The 16,707-nt window shown below is 46.7% G+C and overlaps 1 protein-coding gene across 4 annotated transcripts in view; it reads left to right on the top strand.

Annotated features, from left to right (window-relative positions):
• SGMS1 (sphingomyelin synthase 1) overlaps positions 1-9,102 on the top strand; it is a 129,792-nt gene extending 120,690 nt beyond the window's left edge. For all 4 annotated transcript variants that reach the window (XM_068416572.1, XM_068416570.1, XM_068416574.1 and 1 more), the window contains 3 exons: positions 1,271-1,424; positions 3,800-3,966; positions 6,611-9,102. In XM_068416572.1, coding sequence (XP_068272673.1) covers positions 1,271-1,424; positions 3,800-3,966; positions 6,611-6,790 — 501 coding nt within the window. In that variant the 3' untranslated portion in view covers positions 6,791-9,102. The remainder of the gene's footprint in view (positions 1-1,270; positions 1,425-3,799; positions 3,967-6,610) is intronic.
• Positions 9,103-16,707: the final 7,605 nt, after the last annotated feature.

Here is a 16,707-nt window from a genome sequence, read left to right on the forward strand (position 1 = left end):
TCCCAGTGCAAGAATATAATGAATGAAAAGAGAACTGAACCCATTAGCTCTGCTTGAAGATTCCCACTAAAAATCATTTTCCTGCACAGCCACGAACGTTAGCAAAGGCTGCCAACGAGACCTCGGAGAAATATTATGCCTTTACATGGTAGCAGTGATTAAGTAGAGGTTGTAGTGAAGTGGGAGTTGGCCTCTTCTCCCAGGCAACTAGTGATAGCACAAGAGGACACAGCCTCAGGCTTCACCAGGGGAGGTTCAGGTTGGACATTAGGAAGCATTTCTTCTCAGCAAGGGTCATTAGCCATTGGAAGGGGCTGCCCAGGGAGGTGGTGGAGTCACCATCTCTGGAGGTGTTTAAGAAAAGCCTGGACATGGCACTTAGTGCCATGGTCTAGTTGCCATGGTGGTGTCAGGGCAATGGTTGGACTCGATGATCCCAGAGGGCTCTTCCAACCTGGTTGATTCTGTGATTCTGTGACTGCTCCCAGAAGTCTGTGGTGATGTCTCCCTGACTTCTCAGCGATGATATCTTCCCCCCCTTGCCTCTTTCTTGAAGGCATTTTATACTATTTTCTATGTTTAGGTGGTGCTTGAGTGGCTCTAGTCACACATACCTTTATTATTGATTGGTGTAAAATTCTCTCGCTTCGATTTTAAAGGTATAGACTAAGAATAATTCAGAGAGCATGCTCGGGGGAGAGGGAGGTGGGTAGCTTTTGGGATGGAGGTGTGTTTTGGTATTATAATGAGATTATAATGAGCAAAGTTCATCCGCAGGACATGATTTTGCCACAAACGCTGGCTCAGCGACCAGTGTTCTGGGTGGAATGGGATATTATCTCTTATTTGACAGTAGCTATGTGATTTATCAGCTACGAGGTCGCATCAAGTTCCCGTACCTGCCTCATTAGCACAGAGCCTGGCCACGGTTATCTCCACACCGTTCCACCCTCCGTTCTCTCAGAGTTAGCACACGAAGCTCCCTCGGTGCCAAATATCTAAGAATGGAGGCCAGGTTCCCTGGGGAACCATCACAGAGCAGATTCCTTACATGCCGATGATGTCCCACCACAGACCCTTTCTTAGTTCTATAGGATGTGGATATAACTTCACTCTCAATAAGTCTGTCTCCAATAATTAGTTTCAATAAATTACCACCCCGGTAGTTACTCCACAGGAAGGCAAAGTTTCTGGCTAACACCACTGCTTTAAACTCTGCAAGCTTAGCGCTGATATTTTACTGTGCTTTTGTGTTTTCCTCTTCCACCAGCTTTTTGGAGACTGGGAATCTCATCTGCGAAGGATAATGAAATTGATAGCCGGCGGAGGATTGTCCATCACAGGATCCCACAACATGTGCGGTGACTATCTGTACAGCGGTCACACCGTCATATTGACTCTTACATACTTATTTATCAAAGAGTGTAAGTTCGTTACTGTTCGTGTGGAATTTCCTGTTGTAGAATTCCTTGCTAACTGAAGAATTCATAGAATCATCATAGAATCACAGACTGGTTTGGGTTGGAAGGGACCTTAAAGACCATTCAGTTCCAACCCCCCTGCCATGGGCAGGGACACCTTCCACCAGACCAGGTTGCTCCAAGCCCCATCCAGCCTGGCCTTGAACACTGCCAGGGAGGGGGCAGCCACAGCTTCTCTGGGCAACCTGGGCCAGGGTCTCACCACCCTCATTGCAAAGAATTTCTTCCTCATATCTCATCTAAATCTCCCCTCTGTCAGTTTAAAACCATTCCTCCTCGTCCCACCACTCCATGCCCTTGTAAAAAGTCCCTCTCCAGCTTTCCTGTAGCCCCTTCAGGTACTGGAAGGTGCTAGAAGGTCTCCGGCCTTCCCTTCTCCAGGCTGAACAGCCCCAACTCTCTCAGCCTGTCTCCATAGCAGAGGGGCTCCAGCCCTCTGAACATCTTCGTGGCCTCCTCTGGACTTGCTCCAACAGCTCCATGTCCTCCTTCTGTTGATGCCCCCAGAGCTGGACGCAGCACTGCAGGGGGGGTCTCATGAGAGCGGAGCAGAGGGGCAGAATCCCCTCCCTCGCCCTGCTGGCCACGCTGCTGGGGATGCAGCCCAGGACACGGTTGGCTTTCTGGGCTGCCAGCACATGTTGCCGGCTCATGGTGAGCTTCTCATCACCCATCACCCCCAAGTCCTTCTCCTCAGGGCTGCTCTCAATCCATTCTCTGCCCAGCCTGTGTCTGTGCTTGGGATTGCCCTGACCCACATGCAGGACCTTGCACTTGGCCCCGTTGAACTTCATGCTGTTTGCACAGGTCCAGCTCTCCAGCCTGTCAAGGTCCCTCTGGGTGGCATCCCTTCCCTCCAGTGTGTTGACCCCACCACACAGCTTGGTGTCGTATTAGAATTATTGCTGTGCTGATCAGTAAATAGAATGAAAGTAAAACTGAACACTTTTTCAAGTAAATAAAAATAATAGAGCTTCAAAGACATAGGGCTTACTGAAAAAGAAAACTACAGAGATTTTTAAAATAAAGCAGAAAGAGAAGAGAATAATTGACATAAAGAAAATGAAGGAAAGAAATATAAAACCCAACAAGTAACAACAGCAGAGAAATAAATCAAACTACAGAGGTTTACATATTAATATGTAACTGAACAGAAGAAAAAAAATCTTCAACAAGTCCTAACAATTGGTACAACAATGGACATACTTGATAATGGTCTTCAGCAGCCTGGTTAAAATGGACTAGAAATGTGGTAGCCATGATATGCCTAACTATAAGGGGGGTTGTAGTGAAGTGGGAGTCAGCCTCTTCTCCCAGGCAACTAGCGATAGGACAAGAGGACACAGCCTCAAGCTTCGCCAGGGGAGGTTCAGGTTGGACATTAGGAAGCATTTCTTCTCAGCAAGGGTCATTAGCCATTGGAAGGGGCTGCCCAGGGAGGTGGTGGAGTCACCATCTCTGGAGGTGTTGAAGAAAAGACTGGCCATGGCATTTAGTGCCCTGGTCTAGTTGCCATGGTGGTGTCAGGGCAATGGTTGGACTCGGTGATCCCAGAGGTCTCTTCCAACCTGATTGATTCTGTGATTCGGTTTTCATTAAGGTTACCTATCTCATTAATTTTGCCAAATGAACAAATGCCAGCTTTGTCCATATATTTGCATAATTTTTCTTTCATTAGCAATATTTCTCTGTGTGTGAGGTGGAAGGAAGGAAAGGTGAAGAAGGAAGGAAAGTGGGAAGGATGAAAAAGAAACTTTGGAGACAAAATAAAACACTTTGCTATGTAGATGTCTGAATTAAGCATTTTATTTCAAAAAAAAATGTCTTTAGAATAGAATTGAAAGCTTCATTGCACCCTGCCTGATGGATGGTATTTTTATGTGTCTCCTGGTGTAGAGATGAATGCCATGCTAAATGCAACATTGCTTATTTTGCAAGAATCAGACCTTAATGTATGCATTTATCTGTTATTAAAGGCGAGAGGAATGGGTGGCCGTCTGTGTAGAATAAATATAGACATACAAATCAGTTAATTTTACTGACCAGTGTGTGTTATATCATTATGTATTGGGCCTGTTTCTCAAAGATTTCATAACCTTTCTGTTTTCCAAGGACCTCATTACCCCTGAGTACAATTCTGAGTTACACCTTAAGAGAATGATAGCTATTTTGTGATCTCAGCATTCCTGCTCTTAATCTTAATGCAGGCATTGCACTACCCACCCCGGGTTGCAGTCCGCGTCCTCTGCTAATTACAGCGAGATTATTAGCTGATAACCTTACACTTTGAAGTAATCACTGCTTGTGCTTCTTTCCAGATTCCCCACGGCGACTCTGGTGGTATCACTGGCTTTGCTGGGCACTCAGCATGGTTGGGATGTTCTGCATCCTCCTTGCTCATGACCACTACACTGTGGACGTGGTGGTGGCTTACTACATCACTACAAGACTTTTCTGGTGGTATCACACAATGGCCAACCAGCAAGTGAGTTTCTCCCAGTCTTTGGATCCGCGTGGCTCCGCTTGCCGTAGCGTGGTGGTGGGTGAATATCCACACTTTGCCTTGAGCCTTTCCACAGGAGCAGGAGTGGACTGACCCGTGTCTTATGGAGCATCCTTCTCTTCCCCCCGCCTCACATTGGGTTTGTAGGAAAGAAAGAACCATCATTGGTTGGGTTCATCTTGCATCTTGACCGCAAAAATACCTGAAGGTTTACCCACAGGCAGGCCGGCCTCTCTGCTTCTGCTCTGTAACCTCAGTTTTTGAAATCCTTCTGATTTTGGGCCAGTTGGCCATTTTTGTGATAGTAGAGCAAGCCATTTAGATGTGGAGGATTTTTTTGCCTTGTGTGTGGTGTGGGGTTTTTTTTGTTGTTTAAGCCGCCTGGGTTTTCCTTGTGTTCTGTGGCTTGTGTAGATGAGGCCTCACTAAAACTGAACCAGTTTTTCGAAATGTTTCTAAGTGGCAGTACATGCCCCTAACCAAGGGAAATATTTTCCTTTTGGAGGAGAGTGGAGTAGAGAACAGGCTGCTCCTGTCTAAGGCCTGTGGCTGGGAAGGCGTGAAAAATGGGATGATGAGGGAAACACTGACAACACGGAGCTGCTTAGGAGGAGACGCAGCACGTGATGGGAGATAGCAAAGAATGGTTTGTAATACTCAACCAGAGAGCAGTGGTGAATGTTTCAAAGGTCGAATGAAGAAGTCTAGATGAGGTCTCATGTCATTCTCCTTGTTCTTACTTTCCTGCCAGTGGACTAGATCAGTAAGAGATGAGCTTACATTGCTGCGGAATGTGAGAGAAAACACACAAGTCTCTTATCCATGGGAAAGACCTAGTAAGTTAAGAGAAACTTGAGACAGGGTAACTTCTCTTAGGTCTGTAACAGCAAATTGGCATTCAAATATTTTCTGTGCAACGTGGAGAAAGATATTTTGCTTATCTGTTGCATATGACTCTAGTTAATTACGTTTAAGACCTAGTATGATGATAGGAAATTAGTTAATATTGAGATCAGATTTAGGACAAGAGGGGACAGCCTCAAGCTGCGCCAGGGGAGGTTCAGGTTGGACATTAGGAAGCATTTCTTCTCAGCAAGGGTCATTAGCCATTGGAAGGGGCTGCCCAGGGAGGTGGTGGAGTCACCATCTCTGGAGGTGTTTAAGAAAAGACTGGACATGGCACTTAGTGCCATGGTCTAGTTGCCATGGTGGTGTCAGGGCAACGGTTGGACTTGATGATCCCAGAGGGCTCTTCCAACCTGGTTGGTTCTGTGATTCTGTGAGATGATACAGATTTTTAGATCATACCGAGGTCTTCTAGCTACCATGTCATATTATTCCAGTGGGTATGATACTACTTGAAGCAATACACCACAGTGAAACCCTGTGGTAGGTTTTTTACCACCTAATGCCTAATTGCACAGAATGCACTTTGATGTTCAGTCAGTTTGGGAACCACTGTGTTCGATAGCAATCATAGAACCATAGAATGGTTTGGGTTGGAAGGGACCTTAAAGATCATCTAGTTCCAACCTCCCTGCCACAGGGAGACTTCATTATTTGGACTTCATAACTGTTGTCAAACAGCACCAGACTGCCTTCCACACTTTGAATTTGGTCCTGGGCTCTCTCAAAACGACGGTGCTGAGTGGCCATGCTTCCAAGTGGGAAGCTATGGAAGTCAGGATTGCCTTGAGTGCTAATGGGGACTTGCTTCAGAAAAGCCTTTTGCCTCATTGTATGCAAATGTAGCTGTTTTGCTGCATGATGTGACTCAGAAGATGGCTCAGTGTTGCTTACCTAAGCTGAGATGTTGGGAAATACCAATCTCTGGATCCTTACCTGAGCACACATTTGTGTGCTAGTGTCTCCTTCCTGGTGCTGCTCCATGTGTCTGACCTTAAAATTAAAAGCAAAAACCCACTAGGGCTAAAGTGGGTTTATTTTATGTGTAAGTTCATGACATGGAAAGAAAGCTTAGCATCCAGGCCCCATGCTTGCACTTTGTGGTGGGCTGGTACAATGCTTCCCTGCTCTGGTGTTGAAAACGTGCAGCAGGGTAGTTAGATAATTCCCTTGGTGCCTGCCAACTCCTTGTAGCTTGCTCATGGCTGGGAGAAGCAAAAGGGTGGGTGTGGGGTGGTTTGAGAGCATGTGGAGGGCAGGGCAGGGTTCATTACCTCCTCTGGATGAGTTGGGGCATGCCTTGCTTATCGCTCTGGAGGCACAGAGCCAGGCTCTGAGGCAATTCTTGAGCTACGCGTAATTTCAGAGATACTTATGGAAACAGCTGGGCATTGGGTTGGGTTTTTTTTCATTCCCAAAGGAGAGACTGATCTTTTGGGCCATTCATTCTTTTCGTCTGGGACCATTGAACAGCTGACATCTTGGAAATGAGGGTGAGCCTCACTTGGGAGCAACATTTGGTGTGGAAAAGTAGCTTGGCTCCTCTTGATCTTGGTCCACACAGATCTGTTGGGGAGGTGTTTCTAGATACCGAGAGGTTTTTGGAAGCAGCTGTAAGCAAGACACCACTGATGAACGGGAGCAAGCGACGTGAAGTCGTGTGAGTAAGTGACGTGCTCTTGTGTAATTCTCTCTTTTTTTTTTCGTTATCTTTGCGCAGGTGCTAAAAGAAGCTTCTCAAACTAACCTCCTCGCAAGGGTCTGGTGGTACAAGCCCTTCCAGTACTTTGAAAAGAATGTCCAAGGAATTGTACCTCGCTCCTACCACTGGCCTTTCCCCTGGCCGGTGCTGCACCGGGGCAGGCAGGTGAAATACAGCCGCCTGGTGAACGACACATAACAGCGTGTCGACGGACAAAGAGGGGGGGAAGGACCTGTCCCAAGTGCTAAGAACTCCGTACGAGAAGATGCCATATAAAAAAAAAAATCAACCGCTCCCTAACCCTTTCTTTTAACAGTTTCCTTGACTTAAACTATTCAGTTACCTGGTAAGCACTGTGATCTTTTTTTCTCTCCAAAGGATCTGCGTTGGACAACAATAAAGAAAAATTTAACTTATCATGCACTGTTATACATTTCTTGTTAATAGATTCGGGATTTACATTTACCCATCGCCATGTTCCTTTGTATATGATGCGACAGCATAAATGAAAGCTTTTATATGATAAGTTCTGGTCTTTCCAGTCACGTCTGGGAATAAAACATATTATTTTCTTGGGAAAACATACTTTTCATATCTCTTGCCCCAAAGATTGGGCTGTAAGCCATTTTCTAGCAAATGACTATATGAAGGTTTCTAAATACCTGCCTTGGGTAAAATCGAGAAATCTTTCTACCTGTTGCACCATGCTACGAATGAGATGATAGACACAGGAAGGTTTGGTAATCTTGATTTTGTAGAATCTGCGGTGACTGTGTCAAAAAGTGCAAAAAAAGAAAAAAAAAAAAAGAAAAAAAAGTTGTAAAGTGATTTTCTAAGTATTTCCTAACTTTATTTTTCAAAATGTCTATTAAAAATTAAATTTAAAAAAAAGATTTTTACATGTCAGAGAATAGAGAGTTAAAATTTAAAGAAAATGCTTCTTGGGAGAGAGAGATGTGTCTATGTTTCTAGTGCCTTTCTTGTCTTGATTGTATGGTCAGTAGGCAGTCTTAAATGTTTTTATTTAAAATAAAGTATTCCACGAAAGCAGAATTATATATACTGTATAATTACTAATTTTTTGCATTTATAGCTAAATTAAACTGGAAATTTGCTTCTAATGTTGAAATTGCCATGTGTAAGGGAGGGGTGGGGAAACCCAACCGACTAAAAAGGGTCCGACCTCGCTCACACATTGTGAGCAGGTCACACTAAAAGGTGTCACTTTCTTGTCTACTCGGTAGCTGTGTTCTCAGAAGAAGAACAGCCATGAATTCCTCTTTTTTAAGACTTTTACAAATGATCACTGAGTGAACTACGAATGGTTTCTCCATCCCATCTTGAAATGTTGTTGCAAAACGACAAAGAGAATCTTATTTCTTTAAAAAGATTTGTGCAGAAACTGCATGGAATTCTAAGTTTCACTCCTACCATACATACTGTATGTCTGGGGAAATAGTCTATCCTAAAACTTGCCAATGTGCAGAACAAAAATAGCTTTTTTTTTTAAAGAATGAAGAAGAGAAAAAATATATATATAAATATATATATATCCATTCTGTATTTTACGTGAAGCAGAGTTATCTTCTGTAGGGTTTTTGTGTATTCACAAGGTGATATTTGTATTGTAAAACAACAATGGTGAAGGAAAAATAAAAAGGCTTTTGAAAAATGTAGTTTCCTTTATCTTTTTAATATTAAGTTTAAATTTAAAGCTGGGTTTATTCTTCCAAACCTTGCCTTTAATTTTACGTGTTATTGCACTGTCGGCCATCCAATTTTAGACTGTATGGAAACTGCATTGATTTCGAATTGCTGTTGGGCAAAGCAGTGCCTTATCTGAAATAAATGCTATGCAATAGATTCGGATCGTGCGGGAGCTGGGAGTGGATGGGAGAAGCCTTCCTGGGAGCCATCACCAGGGCTTGAAAAATCTACCCCAAAACTGCTGGGACGGAGCGCGTTGCAGGGTAAACATCCATGACCCCGGGATCTATCAATCCTTTCACTGAAACGACCAAAAAAAAAAATATTTAAATTTATTTGAGCATGTGGTGGTGAAAGTTTCATTTCTTTCTTCTTTTTTTTTTGGGATGGTTTATCTCTATTTCTCTGTCCTGTTCCTCAGCCTTGGCCCATAAACTTCCTTGAAGAATTGACGGGGTGTTACTTGTGCTGCTGTTGCTTGGGATGCTAAATGAGCCTGACCCGTCTCTTAGTTCTGGGGATTTCTTCACGCCCTGTTGCTTCTTGCAAAACCCTTTGCAAAGGCATTTGCAGAGCTGCCTGCGCATTGGAGGGAGCAGCTCTGCGCGCTTTACCTTCAATTTACGGTGTTGTCTTTGCAAGTATGTGGCTGAAAGTTTATTTTGAAAAAAAGCAAACCCACCCCGAGACGATTGCTTGAGAGAATTCACGCTCCCAGACGTCAATGATGAGTAGATTTTTCAAGACCTGGCGTCACGCACATCCAAACCATTGACATAAGTTAAATGTATGGATATATGCACATGACATTAAATGGAATCTGCTGAATTCTGCATTGTAGTGTCTGACTTCCTGCATGGATCTTGCTAAACATGGTTCCATTGTGGTTTTTTCACAGCAGAGCTGGGCTTTGGTAAAAGCATGTTGTCTTGAGAAATAACCCCGGGCGAGCAGGGACACGGCGCTCAGCAGCGTGGCCTTGCTCTTGGGTGTGCCTAGTCTGGAGGAGGGGACTGAGGGAATAGATAATGGGACAAAACTGTTGTGCATCAGTGTTAACTCTGGACTGTGGCGCTCGTGCTGCCTTGTTCTCCTTCCCTGTGAGTATCAGCACCAGCTACGGGTGATGGCTCGCGATGGCACTAACGGAGTGCAACAGCTCATTGTTTAGCGTTGCACTAACGATTGGGGATCCCACATTTTCCACCGTCGAGCGCTTCGGCCGTGTTTCCCCCAAACCACTCAGGTATGGTACGTCTACAGCGATTCTTCTGCCTTCGCTTTCTGGAGAAGTGTGGCCAAGGGGTGGTGGTGGTCTCCTGAAGACTCTGAACATCCACACTTGCCTTTTGAACTTTGTATTTCCGGGGTGAGATCCTTGGGCAACTTCCGGGGGACAATCCTGTTTCCGATTAGAGGCAGAAACAAGTATGGTGGCCCCTGGCCCTGGGTCCATTGTGTGCATCTGCCTTGGGTAGTGAAGCTTGTGCTGCTTGGGCACACGTGGACCTTTGCCACTGATACCCACCAGAGAGGTGAGCACAGCAAACTTGCACCAGCATGGAGCATGGAAGGCCGTACAAGAGCTGAAATCCGGAGTTGTCGGATTTCAAGTTGCTTAAAGCGGACAGAGCTAAAAGGAGGCTGAGGGGAGACCTTACCGCTCTCTACAACTACCTGAAAGGAGGGTGTAGCGAGGTGGGGGGTCAGTCTCTTCTCCCAGGTAACAAGCGATAGGAGGAGAGGAAACGACCTCAAGTTGTGCCAGGGGAGGGTTAGATTGGAGATCAGGAAAGATTTCTTGACCGAAAGGGTTGTCAAGCACTGGCACAGGCTGCCCGGGGCAGTGGTGGAGTCCCCATCCCTGGGGGGATTTAAAAGCCGTGTAGATGTGGTGCTGAGGGACATGGGTTAGTGGTGGGCTTGGCAGAGCTGGGTTAACAGTTGGACTCAATGATCTTAAAGGTCCTTCCCAACCAAAACAATTCTATGATTCCCACGTTGTGCCAGTAAAACCATCTTCTCTTGACTTGTAGTTGAACACTGAGTTGTTTAGTTCTAGGGCGCCTGTAGGAGGGCAAATTTGAAGGCAGAACCGCCTGGTTTGTGTGTAGAGGAGTAAACCTTAACGTGTTGTCCAATGCAGATTCCGGGAGGCTGAAATTTGAAGGAGGGATCTCCACCAGCAAAGGCTGAAAAAGGACAGCTTGAGATGGAGGAGGATTCGGCAATTGTTGGAGTCCTGGAGAAAGAGAAACCAAGATCTTCCCTAGGCGGGGGTGGACTTTGATGAGGGCCTATGCTGCTGAGATCCATCTCGGTTTAGCTTTTAGTCCTTGCAGGTGGGGCAAGTTTGAAGACCCTTAAAATACAGGGTTGGGAGGTTTTTGAGGAACACAGGCCAGCGAGGGCAACGGTCCCTTTGCTTTTCTGTACTCTCTGAAAAGAGCAATTAACCCCCATCAACCTCCCCCCTCCTGCTTTTATTCAGGGGGGCAGCTCAGTGCCCCCTTTGGCTTGTCCTTCTTCTGGTGACGGGGTATCAGAGTGCTCCCCAAAGGCAAATTACTGTGAGTTACTGTTCTGGCAACTTTTCCCACACCATTCAGCAAATACCAGCAGCAAATATTTGCTGGAAGGATTTGTGGCTTCTTTTGGACCATTTGCTAAGATCTGCTTCCGAAGCCGGGTGACCAAAACAGAGATGAACCCTTCACATGATGCAGCATGGTGTTCCATGTTCCTTGTTCCATGTTCATGTGGAGTCTCCTTCTCTGGAGACATTCAAAACCCGCCTGGACGCGTTCCTGTGTGATATGATCTAGGTAATTCTGCTCCGGCAGGGGGATTGGACTAGATGATTTTTCGAGGTCCCTTCCAATCCCGAACATTCTGTGATTCTATTCCCACGCATCTGCTCTGTGACCCAGCAGAAATACACATCTTGTAGAAAATTAACATCAATTTTTCCAGCACTGGCGCATCGTCTTAATGTCATTTCTGCCACTGGTTACCCACATGCGCTGTAGGCTTGGCAGGGAACGCTGGTGAGCACCAGGATTTGGGCACGACACCCGCTGTACGTCCATTCTTCAGCCTTGTTTGAATAAATAAGCCCATCTCTAGCCAGGTTTGGGAGCAGGCAAGAATCCCCAACTTAATTGCAGATGGTTTTCAGCAGCAGCAGCTCTGGCCCTGGAAGTTACTCTTGCTGGCAGGCGGTTGACATGTAGGCAGGTTGACATGTAGGCATGGGTGGGTATAGAGCAACCCACCTTGTTCCTTTTCTGCCCGTTTTCGGCCCAAATAAAAGCCAGCAGGAGTTAGCTTGGGAAGGATCTACCCAGTTCTGCATTGCTGTTTTTCTGTCTCCAGGCCCAGGGGGTAAGAAGGGTTTCCCCATCCTGTGCCAGAGCTCTTCTGCTTTGCCTGTGCTGCTTGGCTCTTCCTCAGAGCGACGCTTTGACCGTGCTCTCCCACACCCCAGGTAAGTGCCGTGCCCGTGGGGCTGCCGCTGGGTGTGTTTGAGCAAAACATCCATCCAGGGCCCGGGAGCGACTCTGATAAACGCCGTTTTGGGTGCAAATGAGGATGTTGTTGTCAGCAACATGTTTGTTTTCCAACAAATGCTTCCAAATGCATCCAGCTGCCTTGTGATCTTGTTGCAGGTTGGTGAAGGGGGAAAGGGGGAATAGATTATCCTGGGGGAATGTGCTTTGGTCAGGAGATGATGGGCTGAAGCCAAAATCGGCTGTTGTAGGGTTTCTTCTGATGTCTCCTACGCTCCTAAGCACTGAAAATGCTGCCAGCTTAGACATAGGAATCTCTTAACCAATTTTGCTCTCGAAAGGCATCTGTCAAAACAAGGACATCTCCCTCGATCACCCGTCTCGGATCCTCCAGGTAGTGCCACGGGGTCCATCTGCTTTGGCGTTGTCCCCATCCCCTTTAACACAATGGGGGCAACTTGCTATAAGAGCTTTCCCGCAGGCTGCCTTCACCCCCTGGAAGGACCAAAGCAATTCATCCAAGCCCCGCTTTTGCCCACGTAATGCTTTAATGTATCTCCCTCCCCGGCTTTCCACAGCAGCTGCGGAGCCAAAGGGTCTCTCCTTTGGACCTATTGATGATGCTCCAGTTGACTGTTGGCCAACATAGTCCCTAACTCAACTAATAATTGCTTCTGCTCAGGCTTCACCGCTGGTTGCCTGCAGCCGCGGCACACGCTGGTCACAGCATAGAGTTACCGTAACCACCAATTTTCTTTTTCCCTGGGAGAAAGATACTGGGCCAAACAAGTTATTTGAGCGACCCTCTTTTTCGGGTTGATTTTGGTTTGTTCTCAGCTTCTTGCAGGCGGAGCGGGTCGGGTGCGATGAGTCTGAGCTGTGAGTCTGGGTACAGAAAAAGGATGTACATTCACTGCCAGGCAGGGTGGGTTTGGCTCAACCCTCCAAGGTTATATATATAATTTTTCTTTCCTACTTAATATTTTATAGGCTTAAAGGATGAGGGAAGTGATTGTCCCCCTAGAATCAGCACTGGTAAAGCCGCACCTCGAATCCTGTGTTCAGGTTTGAGCCCCTCACTACAAGAAAGACCTTGAGGTGCTGGAGTGAGTCCAGAGAAGGGCAACGAAGGTGATGAAGGGTCTGGAGCACAAGTGTGATGAGGAGTGGCTGAGGGACCTGGGGGTGTTTAGTCTGGAGAAAAGGAGGCTGAGGGGAGACCTTATCTCCCTCTACAACTACCTGATAGAAGGTTGTGGTGAGGTGGGGGTTAGTCTCTTCTCCTGGGTAACCAGCGATAGGACGAGAGGAAATGGCCTCAAGTTACACCAGGGGAGGTTCAGGCTGGATCTTAGGAAGAATTTCTTCACTGAAAGAGTCATTAGCCATTGGAACAGGCTGCCCAGGGAGGTGGTGGATTCACCATCCCTGGAGGTGTTCAAAAAACATCTAGACGTGGCGCTTCAGGACATGGTTTAGCAGGCATGGTGGCATTGGGTTAATGGTTGGACTTGATGATCTTTTAGGTCTTTTCCAACCTTGGCAGTTCCATGATTCTATGAAAACGAAGCAGGGAAGGAGCTCAAGTTGTTACTTGTTTCTCTGCGCTGTCGTCTCCCCCTTCAGTAGCAGATGCAGCTCTGTACCTTCCAGAGCGAGAGAGACTCCGGTTTATTACTTTTTTAGCCTTTCAGTTTACTTCCACCCATTGCCTGCATTTTGACAGGCAATTTGATCTAGTGAGCTCGAGAGAGATCTTGTGCTACACCTTGGTACTTCTGGATCAGTCTTGTGTTAGCTACTGCTGCGTGCCAGCCTGGTCATGGGGCTGTACTTGAGCATGGCCATTATGTACTCATGTACAGCCCTTCACCCAACAGAGCTACCCACTGCTGCTCAGAGCAGGCGTGTGAGCATCTTGACCAGGAAAGTTGGAAAGAAAATCGACATGGTGCAGCCTGGATCACCCCCTGTCCTTGTCAAAGCCTGAGCAGCTTTTTGCTGACGACTCTGTGCAGAAACGTTATCTCCTGCCATCAGGATCCTCCCGCGTCCATGTAGAATGGACTTTGGCAATTCTTTATTAAATAAACAACATTATCTAAAAGGCCTCTTAATTGCTTTCCCCTCCTCACATCCAGAATCCCAGGCTTTGGTGAATGTCTTGGGTCCGTACGAGCAACGTGCCCGTGTTGAGGTGATGGTTGTTTCAATTTTCTGCTACAGGAACTGGTCATGGTTTAGCAAATAGGCTTGAATCGAGGTTTCTGTCCTCCAAGTGACGAGGCCTGTGACATGCCTGCCCTTGCTGGGGAATTGCTCACCGCTACAGGGTATCTGCAGTGGCTTCCCAGGAAAAAAAAAAGATTTGTCCCCAGAAAAATGCAAGGCTGATGCAGCCGGTTCCAGTAGCTGCAGAAATCGAGCCAGACTTTCTGGCTTCATAGATGGCAGCACAAAATGTAATGTTCCAGCGTAGTAAAGAAAAACCTGGGCAACACGGTGCTTTTTTTTATTATTATTTTTTTAAAGGAAATGTCAGCCTCTGTTACCCATCCACCCTTTTGATATTCCCCAGCAGAGGCAAATTCAGCCAGATCATGCAGCAGATCTGTCCCCTTCCCAGCTCTGCATATGCAGTGAGTTATACCAATTGGTGGGACTCTTCTGGACTCCTTTTTTTATGAGTTTAATTAACAGAAAGGCAGCAGAATTGGTGTGAATCTCCAGGAGGGCCTTCTGAAGATGTTCAAGAACCCCACACCGCATCCAGCAGCCAGAGGTGTACGAGGCAGCTGCGTTTTGCAAGCACAAATCAGCGGGTGCTTCACCCCAAACACAGGGCTGGAGCTGCTGGTAGAAAATGAAGTTTTAATTGTAATGCAAATGAGCATATTTTTTTGGCTTTGGGCCATTCATGCTGAGGTGTCTCCAGTCTGTCAACCAAAACTCAGTCAGTCATGGAAAAATGGGATGGTCGGGGTGCTGTCCCGATGACAACGAGCACATCAGAAAAGCAGAGATCCTTTACAGAAGGGTTTTGTTCTCCTGCCTCAACGAAGGCAGTTGTTCCTTTAATCCTCGCTGCTTAAAGCATTAGTTTTATGTACTATTTTTGACAGATGAAGTTTTTTTTCTGCTTGTTTGGCTTAGGTAGGACATGGCGAACACAACCCTGTTCTTGGTGGGGACAAAATGCCTCCTGTTGCGATTGCATCCTGCATTCCTGGCTGGCCCCTGGAAACCTCACGCAACCTGTGGGTTGGCTGAAAACGGTTCTTGCGAGGAGCGTTGCAGCTTTGGATGAACATCTACTGCACACCAAGTTCAGGTGAAGCCACTCTGAGCCTCTGGAAGGAGCTCAGACAAGAGCAAGTATTAAAGCTGGAACAAAGCGTGCTGTGAGACCATGTGAAGAAGGATGAAAATGAGAGGGGAGGAAGAGAAAACCACCCAGATTTTAAGCTCTTTTCCTTGAGTGGAGCGGGCAATAGCGAAGCATCGCTGATGGAGCATTACGTCCTTCCCCTCTGCGGTCTGTGGGAAAGCCAGGGCTGTGATAAATTCAGGGTTAAAATGAGGATTGAGAGAAAAGGAAGGAAAGCAAAGAGGCAGAACAGATGAATAAGTACTCTGTTGGTTTAGTCTCTTCTGTGACCTGCTTAAATTTGAGTTTTCTGTGGTTTTGTCAAACGAGGATCTTCAGTTACCTCCAAGACTGGTGCAAAGTTTGGGACAACCTTGCGACCTGAAGCAGGGTATTCCAAGTAGCACAGAGGGATATCTGTCAGCCCACACGGCAAAGCAGGTTCTTTCTCCACTGATGGCAGGGGTGAGTATGTTCCTTTGGTATCGCAGCGAGGAGATAACGTATCAGGACTTGCTTCTCCCCACCAGCCAGTCCAAAAATCGCCGAGTCAAATGGTGATACTGAACGTGACCTTGAAGCGATGACTCAGACTGCGTGTGCTTGGCGCTAGCTGGGATATTAACCCTCGGATTAGGGTGCAAGAAAGAAATGGCGGTGAAAGAGGAAACCTGAACCTCTTGAGGTGTTTGCCTGTTGGAGGTGGAGGGGGAAGGAGAACGTTGGAGGTGGTCCCAGCCTTAAATTCCCACTGAAATGCATGGGTGTTGGGGGAAGCAAAGGGTTATTGCTCGTGGGATCCCCCCTGCCAGCAAGGGCAAGCAGCTTGTCTGAGGGACGTGATGGGTCCCATCATGTTTGGGAAGAGCAAACTGTCAAAAGGAGGGCCACGAAGATGCTCAGAGGGCTGGAGCCCCTCTGCTATGGAGACAGGCTGAGAGAGTTGGGGCTGTTCAGCCTGGAGAAGAGAAGGCTCTGGGGAGACCTTCTAGCACCTTCCAGTGCCTGAAGGGGCTACAGGAAAGCTGGAGAGGGACTTTTTACAAGGGCATGGAGTGACAGGACGAGGGGGAATGGTTTTAAACTGACAGAGGGGAGATTTAGATGAGAGATGAGGAAGAAATTGTTTCCTGTGAGGGTGGTGAGACCCTGGCCCAGATTGCCCAGAGAAGCTGTGGCTGTCCCCTCCCTGGCAGTGTTCAAGGCCAGGTTGGATGGGGCTTGGAGCAACCTGGTCTGGTGAAAGGTGTCCCTGCTTGTGGCAGGGGGGTTGGAACTAGATGATCTTTGGGTCCCTTCCAACCCAAACCATTCTGTGATTCTATGATTCTATAAAACCCTTTGGATAAAGCATGCTTCAGCAACCGGTGGGTTTGTGCATGATGCGACCAATCTGGGACTCAAAAGGAAGACAGATGGAAAAGGCTGGTTTTTAATAAATAAATATTTTAATAAATAAAAAGAGATATTAATAAAATGTATTTTACACTTAAAAATGCAATCCTGTATTCAAGTTCTTCTAGTAGAGTTTG

Source organism: Nyctibius grandis, chromosome 20 (assembly GCF_013368605.1).
Source record: "Nyctibius grandis isolate bNycGra1 chromosome 20, bNycGra1.pri, whole genome shotgun sequence".
Taxonomy (NCBI): Eukaryota; Metazoa; Chordata; class Aves; order Nyctibiiformes; family Nyctibiidae; genus Nyctibius; species Nyctibius grandis.